At 36.3% G+C, this 14,265-nt stretch overlaps 1 protein-coding gene across 1 annotated transcript in view; it reads left to right on the plus strand.

Moving 5' to 3' along the window:
• The window catches only part of lyst (lysosomal trafficking regulator), a 94,339-nt gene that overhangs the window by 71,650 nt on the left and 8,424 nt on the right, over positions 1 to 14,265 (plus strand). Inside the window, exons 41-46 of the mRNA XM_016538445.1 lie at positions 1,032 to 1,188; positions 2,750 to 2,890; positions 8,501 to 8,718; positions 9,340 to 9,570; positions 9,793 to 9,982; positions 10,994 to 11,130. Of these exons, the coding sequence (XP_016393931.1) occupies positions 1,032 to 1,188; positions 2,750 to 2,890; positions 8,501 to 8,718; positions 9,340 to 9,570; positions 9,793 to 9,982; positions 10,994 to 11,130 (1,074 nt within the window). The remainder of the gene's footprint in view (positions 1 to 1,031; positions 1,189 to 2,749; positions 2,891 to 8,500; positions 8,719 to 9,339; positions 9,571 to 9,792; positions 9,983 to 10,993; positions 11,131 to 14,265) is intronic.

Consider the following 14,265-nt stretch of genomic DNA (forward strand, 5'->3'; position numbering starts at 1 on the left):
CGGGTGTTTTTATATCACTGTATTTCTGAAGGAAGACTATCTTTAGAAAATTTTCGATGTCATTTTCATTTCATCTTGCATGTTATATGCCTGATAAAGCAGCGTTTGTGAGCTCAGCGCTGCTTTGTGTAACTTACAGCCGTTACTGGGGAAACCGCTGTTTCTCCCGCTGGCAGATAATTAATTAGCATTTTCAGTAAGTCCGTCTGATTTACGCAGCAGTGACAGAAACGGTGACATTCCAGATAAAATTTGCTCAGCTCCGGTGCCTGTGGAGCCGTAACGCGCTGCAGACGTGTGCAGTGAGGCGCAGATCAGCTCTAACGTCACTGAATCTGCAGTTAAAAATGAACCATCCATTTATCATCATGCAAAACATACACGACAAATAGCGAATTTTTCATTGTTTCTCGAAAAGTCATAGCATTTCCACACCGGCGATGACATGACTGCGGCGCCAAATCATTTATGTCCCCACGCATCATGTACGTCGTCACGCGTTGACGTCATCAAATTGCGATCGGTTCGTGAGATCGGCCAAATAGTGAGTACCGATCGAGTCATAAAATGTGATTATCGGCCGATACCGATATCTCCGGCCGATCGATCGGAGCATCCCTATATATATTATTATTTATAATATTAATAACTAAATTATTAAATAATAATGTGATTTAATAAATATCGTTACAATTTTACTCAAATTACTCCATATTGTTCTCAATATACAGTATATGCTGTGTATTTTTATGCTTGTGGGAGTATCATTTATTTTTCTCTATTAAAATCATTGTTTTTAAAATTATTGTGAATCAAGTGTCCCATGCATTAGTCATTTATAAGACACTAATTCAGTTAGCATGCTACCTTAGAAGACAGCTGCCTACATAGGTAAGGTTTTGGAACACAGCCTGTTTCATTCTACACATGCATCATTTGTATCCATAATGCGTTGCATTACTGCTTCATGAGCCTCCATGTTTAGTGTCATTAGTGTGTGTAAGTGTAACTAACATTGATTTCCTCCACAGTATCTGGAGGAGGAGTATAAGAAAGGCAAGAGAGAGGACGACCCCATGCCCCCCGTCCAGCCCTATCACTACGGCTCTCACTACTCCAACAGCGGCACCGTCCTGCACTTCCTCGTCCGGCTGCCTCCCTTCACCAAGATGTTTCTGGCCTATCAAGGTCAGTTTGACTTTTAAAAAAAACTTTCAAAATCATTTATCCTTTAGTCCAAACTTACTCCATGCAGATTCAAAATGTTTAATGTAAAAACTAAAGCAGTAAGAATGTTTCCACACTATTTTTCACTAAATGAACACAAAGAATGATAATTAACCCTATAAAGCCTTCTGAATCATATTTGATATGCAAGGCCTCTAAATGATCAACATGATCAAACTTTGATGTTAAACCTGTCGCACACAATCATGCTTTCTGTCGTCTGATTGATAGTTTAGAGTTTTTCATCCAGTCAAAGCTCTTTTAGTGTAAACTCAAACGTCAGCTTTACTGATTTTATAAAGTAAATGTAAGAATAACTTTGATATTGTACAGATGAACACTTACTGACTGAAGCAGCTCGGCTTTACTTGATTATCCATGAAAAGTCTTCAAAAGTCTCAAATATGATCATCAAGATTTTGAGGAGCGTTTATTTGTTCATCTCTCAATCATCATTGTATTGCATTGCATTATATGCTTTGAACATAAAACTAAGCATTTAAATATCATCTTACTAAGACATATTATTGGAGATATAGAGTGACAACTGATTAATTTATTTTTTTAATACTTTTATGTAGGTATCTGCTGTACTGTTATAAAGATCTCATTGATTTACATTACAAGCATCAGAATTTCATCACTTTTTGGCCATATATAAATATCAGCATCTGCACTAAATTGCATATTTTCGCTCAGTTTGAGCCTCTGAATAAAATTTAGCTGTTTTTTCCTCCATATTCTCACTATATCAGACTATATGAGCCATAAAAGCCTGATGTATCAAATATGATGGTCAACAAAAACAAATGCAAACTTTTTTGATATTTAAATTTTTTGTCGATACACTGTTCAGTTTAAAAATGGATTTTTAAAAAATGAATTAAATTGATTAAAAATGAGATTTTTCAGACTATTATTATTCTGTCAGTCTTTTAACAGCGTTAATAAATGGCAATATCTATTTTATACATGAAAATATTTTAACATGAATCCTTGTACCTTATTACATAATTTCATCATTTTGATTGTACTTTTTTGTACTTTGATTGTACTTTAATTAATTGTTTAAAATTTGCCCAATCAAGAAAACAGAAGCTCTGGAACATGAAATCAAATACTTAAAATATAATGCAGCCGCCCTTAATAAAGACTGAATGCATGATTTGTTGTCTGGTCAGAACACCGTATGAATGCCTTACACAGCTGCAGCTCGTTGAGTTTATTCAGCATCATAATTAGGATTCTGCATCGCTACGTTTTTTTATATTTAACAGCACCTGCGTTTCCTGTGTTTGCAGCGAGGTCTTCAAACATGTCAGTGCGATGCTTTTAAAGGCTGTCATTGAAAAGGGCCTTTCTGAAGTCTTGCGCTACATGCATTAGCTTCAGAAAGATGATCAGGCCTTTCATCCAGTCTCTTTATTCGTCTTTCCTTCTTTCTCAGTCTATTTTTAGTTCAGTTGGTTTATCCATATCAGGTTACACAAGAAACTAATGAAAGGTTTTGTGTGTCTCACAGACCAGAGCTTTGATATTCCTGACCGAACGTTCCACTCCATGAACACCACGTGGCGTCTGTCGTCCTACGAGTCCATGACGGATGTCAAAGAGCTCATCCCAGAGTTCTTCTACCTGCCAGAGTTTCTGGTCAACAGAGAAGGTGAGCGCTCTTATACTCCTGGTTTTCTTGACCTCTTCTTCTAGCACTCAACTTCTCATGAGATCTAATGATGAAAATGTAGGACCTATGCAATCCGCCCCCCCGCCGCCCCCAAATTCCATTTTATTTTTTCCCAAATTCCATTTCAATTTTTTCTGGATTCGGTTTTAATGGTTAAATTCAATTTTAGTAATCAAAAAGCATGTATAATTAGTAGAAATCATAAAACTTACACAATTTAACAACCATTTATTAAAAGTTTAACAATAATTACATTTTTAGGGCCATAAGAAATCAATTTCATTGATTGATTGATTGACTGATTGAAAATTCTATTTTATTTTTTCTAGTGCTGTCAAATGATTAATCGCGATTAATCGCATCCAAAATAAAAGTTTTTGTTTACATAATATATATATGTGTGTACTTTGTATATTTATTATGTATGTAGAAATACACACACATACAGTATATATTTCAGAAAAATATGTTTATATATTAAATATATTTATACATAATATAAATTATATGAATATAAATATATACATGTAAATACATGTACATATTTTCAAAATATATACTGTATGTGTGTGTATTTCTACATACATAATAAATATTCACAGTACACACACAGATCGGCCAAATAGTGAGTACCGATCGAGTCATAAAATGTGATTATCGGCCGATACCGATATCTCCGGCCGATCGATCGGAGCATCCCTATATATATTATTATTTATAATATTAATAACTAAATTATTAAATAATAATGTGATTTAATAAATATCGTTACAATTTTACTCAAATTACTCCATATTGTTCTCAATATACAGTATATGCTGTGTATTTTTATGCTTGTGGGAGTATCATTTATTTTTCTCTATTAAAATCATTGTTTTTAAAATTATTGTGAATCAAGTGTCCCATGCATTAGTCATTTATAAGACACTAATTCAGTTAGCATGCTACCTTAGAAGACAGCTGCCTACATAGGTAAGGTTTTGGAACACAGCCTGTTTCATTCTACACATGCATCATTTGTATCCATAATGCGTTGCATTACTGCTTCATGAGCCTCCATGTTTAGTGTCATTAGTGTGTGTAAGTGTAACTAACATTGATTTCCTCCACAGTATCTGGAGGAGGAGTATAAGAAAGGCAAGAGAGAGGACGACCCCATGCCCCCCGTCCAGCCCTATCACTACGGCTCTCACTACTCCAACAGCGGCACCGTCCTGCACTTCCTCGTCCGGCTGCCTCCCTTCACCAAGATGTTTCTGGCCTATCAAGGTCAGTTTGACTTTTAAAAAAAACTTTCAAAATCATTTATCCTTTAGTCCAAACTTACTCCATGCAGATTCAAAATGTTTAATGTAAAAACTAAAGCAGTAAGAATGTTTCCACACTATTTTTCACTAAATGAACACAAAGAATGATAATTAACCCTATAAAGCCTTCTGAATCATATTTGATATGCAAGGCCTCTAAATGATCAACATGATCAAACTTTGATGTTAAACCTGTCGCACACAATCATGCTTTCTGTCGTCTGATTGATAGTTTAGAGTTTTTCATCCAGTCAAAGCTCTTTTAGTGTAAACTCAAACGTCAGCTTTACTGATTTTATAAAGTAAATGTAAGAATAACTTTGATATTGTACAGATGAACACTTACTGACTGAAGCAGCTCGGCTTTACTTGATTATCCATGAAAAGTCTTCAAAAGTCTCAAATATGATCATCAAGATTTTGAGGAGCGTTTATTTGTTCATCTCTCAATCATCATTGTATTGCATTGCATTATATGCTTTGAACATAAAACTAAGCATTTAAATATCATCTTACTAAGACATATTATTGGAGATATAGAGTGACAACTGATTAATTTATTTTTTTAATACTTTTATGTAGGTATCTGCTGTACTGTTATAAAGATCTCATTGATTTACATTACAAGCATCAGAATTTCATCACTTTTTGGCCATATATAAATATCAGCATCTGCACTAAATTGCATATTTTCGCTCAGTTTGAGCCTCTGAATAAAATTTAGCTGTTTTTTCCTCCATATTCTCACTATATCAGACTATATGAGCCATAAAAGCCTGATGTATCAAATATGATGGTCAACAAAAACAAATGCAAACTTTTTTGATATTTAAATTTTTTGTCGATACACTGTTCAGTTTAAAAATGGATTTTTAAAAAATGAATTAAATTGATTAAAAATGAGATTTTTCAGACTATTATTATTCTGTCAGTCTTTTAACAGCGTTAATAAATGGCAATATCTATTTTATACATGAAAATATTTTAACATGAATCCTTGTACCTTATTACATAATTTCATCATTTTGATTGTACTTTTTTGTACTTTGATTGTACTTTAATTAATTGTTTAAAATTTGCCCAATCAAGAAAACAGAAGCTCTGGAACATGAAATCAAATACTTAAAATATAATGCAGCCGCCCTTAATAAAGACTGAATGCATGATTTGTTGTCTGGTCAGAACACCGTATGAATGCCTTACACAGCTGCAGCTCGTTGAGTTTATTCAGCATCATAATTAGGATTCTGCATCGCTACGTTTTTTTATATTTAACAGCACCTGCGTTTCCTGTGTTTGCAGCGAGGTCTTCAAACATGTCAGTGCGATGCTTTTAAAGGCTGTCATTGAAAAGGGCCTTTCTGAAGTCTTGCGCTACATGCATTAGCTTCAGAAAGATGATCAGGCCTTTCATCCAGTCTCTTTATTCGTCTTTCCTTCTTTCTCAGTCTATTTTTAGTTCAGTTGGTTTATCCATATCAGGTTACACAAGAAACTAATGAAAGGTTTTGTGTGTCTCACAGACCAGAGCTTTGATATTCCTGACCGAACGTTCCACTCCATGAACACCACGTGGCGTCTGTCGTCCTACGAGTCCATGACGGATGTCAAAGAGCTCATCCCAGAGTTCTTCTACCTGCCAGAGTTTCTGGTCAACAGAGAAGGTGAGCGCTCTTATACTCCTGGTTTTCTTGACCTCTTCTTCTAGCACTCAACTTCTCATGAGATCTAATGATGAAAATGTAGGACCTATGCAATCCGCCCCCCCGCCGCCCCCAAATTCCATTTTATTTTTTCCCAAATTCCATTTCAATTTTTTCTGGATTCGGTTTTAATGGTTAAATTCAATTTTAGTAATCAAAAAGCATGTATAATTAGTAGAAATCATAAAACTTACACAATTTAACAACCATTTATTAAAAGTTTAACAATAATTACATTTTTAGGGCCATAAGAAATCAATTTCATTGATTGATTGATTGACTGATTGAAAATTCTATTTTATTTTTTCTAGTGCTGTCAAATGATTAATCGCGATTAATCGCATCCAAAATAAAAGTTTTTGTTTACATAATATATATATGTGTGTACTTTGTATATTTATTATGTATGTAGAAATACACACACATACAGTATATATTTCAGAAAAATATGTTTATATATTAAATATATTTATACATAATATAACACAAAATATTTTATTTTGGATGTGATTAATCTCGATTAATCATTTGACAGCACTAATACACACACACACACACACACACACACACGCACACACACACACTCTCTCACACACACTCAAAATATTTTATTTTGGATGTGATTAATCTCGATTAATCATTTGACAGCACAAATTTTTCCCCAAATTCCATTTAAATCCATTTTTCTGGATTACATTTTAATGGTAGTGGTTAGTAATCAAAAAGAATATCTAATTAATTGAAATCATGAAACTTGTACAATTTAACAACAGTTTATTAAAAGTTTTAAAATTTAGTAAAAGTTTTTTTTTCTAAATTTGTTATAGTCAAGAAGCATTTCTAATCAAATTAATTCATAAAACTTTAACAATTTAATAATTTCTTAATTTTTTTTTGTTTTATATTGGGTCCCTATGAAATGGGTTTTTTTTTTTTTGGGAATTGTGTGTTGTCTGTTTTAATTTTTCTGGATTCACAATTTAATATGAATTTATTAAAAAAATGGTGGTTATCAAATGAAGGCATAAAACATGAACATTAACTAAATAAGTGCGCACAACAGAGATTTACTGTTAAAATAAAAACATGGAAGAAAAATTGCGATATTTTAAATGTTTTATTATTATTATTACTTTAAGAGGTACATGCTACTATACAATACTAATATATTTCTGTCATAATTTCTTCAAGTTAAACCGAACTTTTATTTTGAAGACCTTTAAGCTTCTGCGTATATTTGATATGACGATAGTTTTTATCAATTGAAATGATGAAATGCCTCTGAATCTTATTGGCATAAAAATTGTTCGCGATGGCGCCGACGCTGATGGCTGCCTCCGTGGCGTGCTCCATAGTTGTTTTTATGTTTTTGTTCATTTGTCCTGTCTTTAGTTATATCCCTGCAATCAGTTTCACCAGAGATGAATTGCTGGACATTCGGAAGTACACACCACCCGATATTTCACCGGTTTTTGATTATTCTGATGTTTTGCTGGACATTGTAGTCGGGGGAGCTGCGGCGCTGATCAAACGCTTCAGGACGCGCAGACGGGGGAAGAGAGCGAAGCCGCGAGCTAACTCCAAACTTCCTTTTAAAGCTCGTTAATAAAGTCCAATAGTCTGCCGGGCTTTCAGCTTGATATAGTTTGGAGCGAAATAATAAATCGGGAAACAACTCTGCTTTGCGCAAACTTTACTGAACAAAGTTTATGAGAAAACAAATGACGATAAAATGGTTAACAAAACATAGACGGCTCGCAGCAGCCCAACGCTCCCTATACGAGTCAAAATCTTTGTAGTGGAAGCTCTAATTGTTCCGCGCTTCCGTCTCATCCGCTCGTAGCGTTCAGTCATTTTCACTCGCTCACTCGCAAAGCCGCGAGCTAACTCCAAACTTCCTTTTTAAAGCTCGTTAATAAAGTCCAAACTCCCGGGTTTTCGGCACCATGATATAGTTTGGAGCGAAATAATGAATTGTTTAGAGCAGATCGCGACACAGAATCAACTGGGAAATCGCGCGGCGGCGGGACATGCTTTTACATTAATGAGAGGTGGTGTACAGATGTAACTGTGTTAAAGAAGATGTGCTGTTCAGATCTAGAAGTGCTCTTCATTAACTGTAAGCCTTTCTACTCGCCGCGGGAGTTTTGCTCACGCTGATGGCTGCCTCCGTGGCGTGCTCCGCAGTTGTTTATTGTTCTATACCTGTACATACAATTGTCGATTTGTATATTTTTTATTCCTTATTTTACTTGTTCTATTTATTTATTTTTTTTTTTAATTATCTGTGTTTTTTTGTTCTGTCACTGTCATTCTGTTACACTGTGGAAGCTTCTGTCACGAAAACAAATTCCTCGTATGTGTAAACATACCTGGCAATAAAGCTCATTCTGATTCTGATTCTGATTCTGAAATACCTATCAAAATCAAAAAAGAGAAATAACCTTTAAGTAACCTAGATCTTCAAGATGAATATTCATGTAAAAACATTCTTGTTCAGCACATTAGAATCATATTATCTGAACAAATCTTTCCTCTTCTAATGTTAGCATGATATTTCCCACTCTCCCCTCTGGCAGGTTTTGACTTTGGCGTGCGGCAGAACAGCGAGCGGGTGAACCACGTGAATCTGCCGCCATGGGCCAGGAATGACCCGCGACTCTTCATCCTCATCCACAGACAGGCTCTGGAATCGGATCAAGTCTCCCAGACGCTCTGCCAGTGGATTGACCTGGTGTTTGGTCTCAAACAAAAGGGCAAAGCTGCGGTCCAGGCCATGAATGTCTTTCATCCTGCAGTACGATTCCTTATTATGTACAGCTACTGCACACTTAACGCTGGAATTTATAAATATATATATGTAGATCAAAGCCTGCCAAAAACATGTCCAGATCATATTTCAACCCAAAGTCAGAAAAAGAAAGAAAATGTAAGAATTTATATTTTGCTTAGGTTATTTTATGACCATTAGATTACATACACTACCATTCAAACGTTTAAGGTTGGTATGATTTTTAAATGTGTTTGACAGTCTTTTCTGCTCACCAGGGCTGCATTTATTTGGTCAAAAATACAGTAAAAATTGTGAAATGTTATTACAAATGAAAATAACCATTTTCTATGTGAATATATTGTAAAATGTAATTTATTCCTGTGATGCAAAGCTGTATTTTCAGCATCATTACTCCAGTCTTCAGTGTCACATGATCCTTCAGAAATCATTCTAATATGCTGATTTGCTGCTCAAGAAACATTTCTGATTATTGAATGGTAGTGTATATATCAGCGTAAAGATATATCAGCCAGAAATGTATGTTTCTCTAATCCAGCAGATATTGATAAACCATATCAGACACGTCCATCCGCTTCGGCCTGTCAACTAGTATCTGACTCATCTTTCCTCTCCCTCTCTTTTTAGACTTACTTTGGCATGGACGTATCTGCCGTTGAAGACCCTGTGCAGCGTCGGGCTCTAGAAACTATGATCAAGACGTACGGCCAAACACCCAGACAGCTGTTCAACGCCTCGCACATCAGCCGAGCCGGAACCAAACTCCTGTCAGAGGCAGAACTGCCCGCAGCCATGGGCCTCCTGGTGCAGCTGGCCTTCAGAGAGAGCCGCGAGCAGCCCAAAGACACCGTCTACCCGGTACAGCAAACGTACAGCGCTGAAATTATTATTCAGTCTGACATTGAAGGAATAGTTCATATAAAAAATATTCATATAAAACGCACACAGTTTTCTTTAGTTTTTGTTTACCTATTTGTTGTTGAAAATGGTGGGTTCTTCTGGAAGAGAAAGACTTTATTTGGATCCTAAATTATCCAGTTGGTCTTTTAAAATCTTTAATCCCCCTACTGTTGTTTCTAGAGTCCTCTGCCATGGATAAAGGGCTTGAAATGGGGCGAGTATGTGGGATCCCCCAGTGCTCCGGACCCCGTGGTCTGTTTCAGTCAACCTCACGGCGAACACTTCGGCTCCCTGCTGGCGCTGCCCACGCGTGCCATCTGCGGCCTCTCGCGCAAGTTCTGCCTCATGATGATCTACAGCAAAGAGCAAGGTGAAGGAGAACACACACACAAACCTGCTTCATCATGCTTAAATATGAAATTATAAACCTGATATAAACTCTCTGCATTTAGTAAGATGTTGTTATGAAAGAAATTAATAATTTTATTCAACAATGATGAACTAAGTTGATCAAAAGTGACAGTAAAGACGTAATGTTAGAAAAAATCCTATTTTTAAATTGATGCTGTTGAACTTTCTGTTCATCTGAGAATCCTGAAAAATAAAATGTATCACGGTTTCCACAAAAATGTTTGTCAGCACAACTGTTTTCAACATTGATAATAATCAGAAATGTTTCTTGAGCAGCAAATCAGCATATTAAAATGATTTCTGAAGGATCATGTGACACTGAAGACTGGAGTAATGATGCTGAAAATACAGCTTTGATCACAGCAATAAATTACATTTGACTATATATTCACATAGAAAACAGTTTGGTAATATTTCACAATATTACTGTTTTTACTGCATGTTTTTAATCAAATAAATAATAATGAATCAAATAATGACTTCGTTCAAAAACATTTAAAAAAATTTGACCCCAAAATTTTGAACGGTAGTGTTTATGAATTTCAGATGTGCTCCAGATGTATTTAGTGCATTTTCATTTATTTATCTATGTTTGTACATTTATTAGCAGATGTTTTTATTCAGTAAAGCAGATGTTAATGCCTGATGTAAAAAAAAACAAAAAACAAGATTTTTCTGTTTTAATGGGAAAAGCAGGCACAGTTTATCAAACAACAGCCATAATTTTAAAATGAAAATATTGAATGATTAATCAGCTCAGCTATGTATCAGCCAATTACTAATCTTGACTGTGTTTTGGTCCATGACCAGTTACTAGTGCATTTATTGCATCTGCATTTGTGTCTTATCACAGTTATCCACACGAATGAACACCGTTCCCATTGTACGAGAGGAAATGAAAATGAGTGAATGTGCTGTCGTAGAAAATCACCTCACAGAACAAATGAAGTGTTTTCCCCTCGTCTCTTAGGTGTAAGGAGCATGCACAGCACCGACATACAGTGGTCGGCTATTCTGAGCTGGGGTTACACCGACAACATGCTGCGTCTGAAGAGCAAACAGAGCGAGCCGCCCATCAACTTCATCCAGTGCTCACCGCTGCACCAGGTCAGAGCCAGAAACACCACTCACACACATGCAGGCTACGCTTGGACAGTTTTCAGATGAATCTGTGTTTGAGACATTTCCGCTTGTACAGCATTTTGTGATGTGGCAGTCATAAATAATATCACAATGCAAAAATCTTACTGGTTATAAAAACAGCCTTATTATATATATGTATACATACGGTGGAGGTAAAAATTAGAGAACAATAAATAAATACTTGATTTTTTCAACAAACAAAATTTGAAGGAATATTAGCTGTAGGTATACCACTGTTCTATTAGTATGTTTGACAAAATAACCAAGGCATTTCAACAAAAACCTTTATTCTGTGAAAAACACAGTGATCAAAATTAGAGAACAGGAACCACTGCAGCACAAAAGAAGATTACAACTAATATTTTACAGGGTTACAGCTGTCAGAAATCAGTAGGAATTGTCGAGGCCCTGCTTTGAGTGACTTCAGCACATCTCTAGTTTCTCACACTGCGCTGCTGTGATCTTGCTCCGCTCTTCTTCCAGTCTCTTCTATAGTTCGGTGACTGTAGTAGGTTTCTTAGCCAGAACTTTGTCGCCAAGGATTTTCCAGAGATTTTCAGTCGGGTTTCCAGTCTCTTCTATAGTTCGGTGACTGTAGTAGGTTTCTTAGCCAGAACTTTGTCGCCAAGGATTTTCCAGAGATTTTCAGTCGGGTTCAGAGCAGGACTCTGGGCCGGTCATTTAATTATTTCAGTGTTTCAGCTTCAAGGAACTGCTTTACCCGTTTTGCAGTGTGACGGGAACATTGTCTTTTGATTGGGAGATGCTTGCAGGGAAGGAACTGCATGTTGCTGAAGGAGGTTCTGATAAACATTTGCATTCACCTGCCACGTATCTGTATAAGAGACCAAACTCCTGCTGCAGAAAACATCCCCCAAACCATCACACATCACTCTGGCTTCAGTCTTTCCCCAGTTTGATGCTGATCATTATGTTTCCCATCAGACCCAAATAAACTAAACTTGCACTCATCACTAAAGTGAACTTTGGATCCGTTCTTCTCTCTCCACACAACATGCTCCTCAGCAAAGGTGAGTCTAGCCTTTTGATTCTTTCTGCTGATGAGAGGCTTGATCTCTGCAGACTGTGCTTTCAGTCCGACTTCTCTTAAACGAGCTGAGACAGATCCAGACCCTTTTTAGCGCTGAACTGACGAGCAATTCCAGCTGCAGTGCTGAACCGATTCCCCGTTGAGAGTCTCTGCATTATGTTTTGTAGAAAACATGTAAACACCAAACACGCTTTAATATGTTGTGCGTTTTAATAGACCGGTGACGCCCGCACAGAGTAGCATAATAACAGAACTTTCAAATGTATCTAGTATGATAAAACAGCGCTGCTTTTTTCCCCCACATACGCACGACCGGAAGCAGCGGAAGCGGTCGACTGTAGCATAATAAAAGCTCCGCTGCTTTCCAGCCGTGTGTCACGCTCGTTCAGCGGCCTCGTTTCGCTTCGACGGCTTTCAGCCTCACCCTGCTTCATTCTACTACGTTAATAAATCATTAGCTCATCCATGAACATGATTTCTGCCCGAGCCCCGTCGGATTGCATCGGCTGTGGGGATGAGGACGACAACTCCCATGATTCCACACTCAGTCACGGCGTCATCTAACTACGCCTTTGTGTATTTGTTTATTTTGAATACGCGCCCTCTAGCGGCGAAAAATTACATATTGTGCCTTTAAACAGGGTTTGTCAGATAATTAATGAAATTAGCACCAGGTACCAGATTAACACCAGTAACTTGGAGGTATCTGAAAGTGTTCTCTAATTTTGATCAGAGTTCTTTTTCAGATATGTCATTTTAAGTTTTTTATACTGTGCTTCAGAATACAATTAATTTATGAAACATGCTTTAAAAAACTGCCCTTCTACTCCGGATAGGATAACTTCTAATAGGACTAAGCAGTGACCTTGAAATTTAGGAAATTGTAGGTTGTTCTCTAATTTTGATCTCTTTGTGTGTTAAACATTATGAAATATTATTACTATTTATAATAATAATTTCTATGTGAATTTATATTAAAATGTAATTTATTCCTGTGATCAAAGCTGAATTTTCAGCATCATTACTGCAGTCTTCAGTGTCACATGATCTTCAGAAATCATTCTAATATACTGATTTGCTGCTCAAGAAACATTTCTGATTATTATCAATGTTGAAAACGGTTGTGCTGCCCGATATTTTTGTGGAAACCGTGATTCAGGATTCTCTGATGAATAGAAAGTTCAAAAGAACAACATTTATTTGAAATTGAAATCTTTTGTAACATTATAAATGTCTTTACTGTCACTTTTGAATATGAATATGAGGCAGACATGATCTTCATGATCTTGATGAGATTCACCCATGGTTTCCTGCTATCCTCTCTATAATCTCTTCTCTCTCTGCTCTCTCTGCTCTCTCCTTTCTCCATAATCACAAACTGACTTCAGTCCTGCATATGGAAACACAAGAGAACAAATGACACGTAATATTGTGATTATTATTCCAGTGATTGCAGTGAAAAGCAATCTTAACGCTGCACACACAATGAGATTGAAGAGAATGTGGAGCTGCAGCAGTTTGTTCTTCTGAATCCATAAAGTGCTGCTTTACTGACTGCAGTGAAGAAGATCTGAAGAGTGCTCCTCATGAGCATCGTCAGTATCTGAGCTCACTGATGCTCTTGTGTCTTACTGAACATATCTGACTTCAGCAGCAGGAGAAAAGCAGGACTCTGTTCAGAGCTGGATGTGTTTCTGCTGCTGTAACGTGACGTCACTCACACACATCAACTAACTGATCCTCACATCTGATGAAGATTATATTCAGAGCTGATGTTTCATTGTTGAAGCGCTGCTGAAAACCCCTCAAATCTCAGACGTGCAGATTATTATATTTGTCAAATGTGTGATAGCTGCTCTTCTCCACAATGAGTTTCACTGTGTTCACCAAACAAACACGATCAGTAAAACAATCACGTTCACACCAATTTCACTGTAATCATATTATTCCAGCACGTTTTATTTATTTATTTATTTATTTTTTAAGAGAAAAAAAATCCTAATAATAGTTTGTTTCCAACAAAATGATTATTATATAATTAAATGCCC

This window comes from Sinocyclocheilus rhinocerous, unplaced genomic scaffold, assembly GCF_001515625.1.
Source record: "Sinocyclocheilus rhinocerous isolate Xijiao unplaced genomic scaffold, SAMN03320098_v1.1 scaffold247, whole genome shotgun sequence".
Taxonomy (NCBI): domain Eukaryota; kingdom Metazoa; phylum Chordata; class Actinopteri; order Cypriniformes; family Cyprinidae; genus Sinocyclocheilus; species Sinocyclocheilus rhinocerous.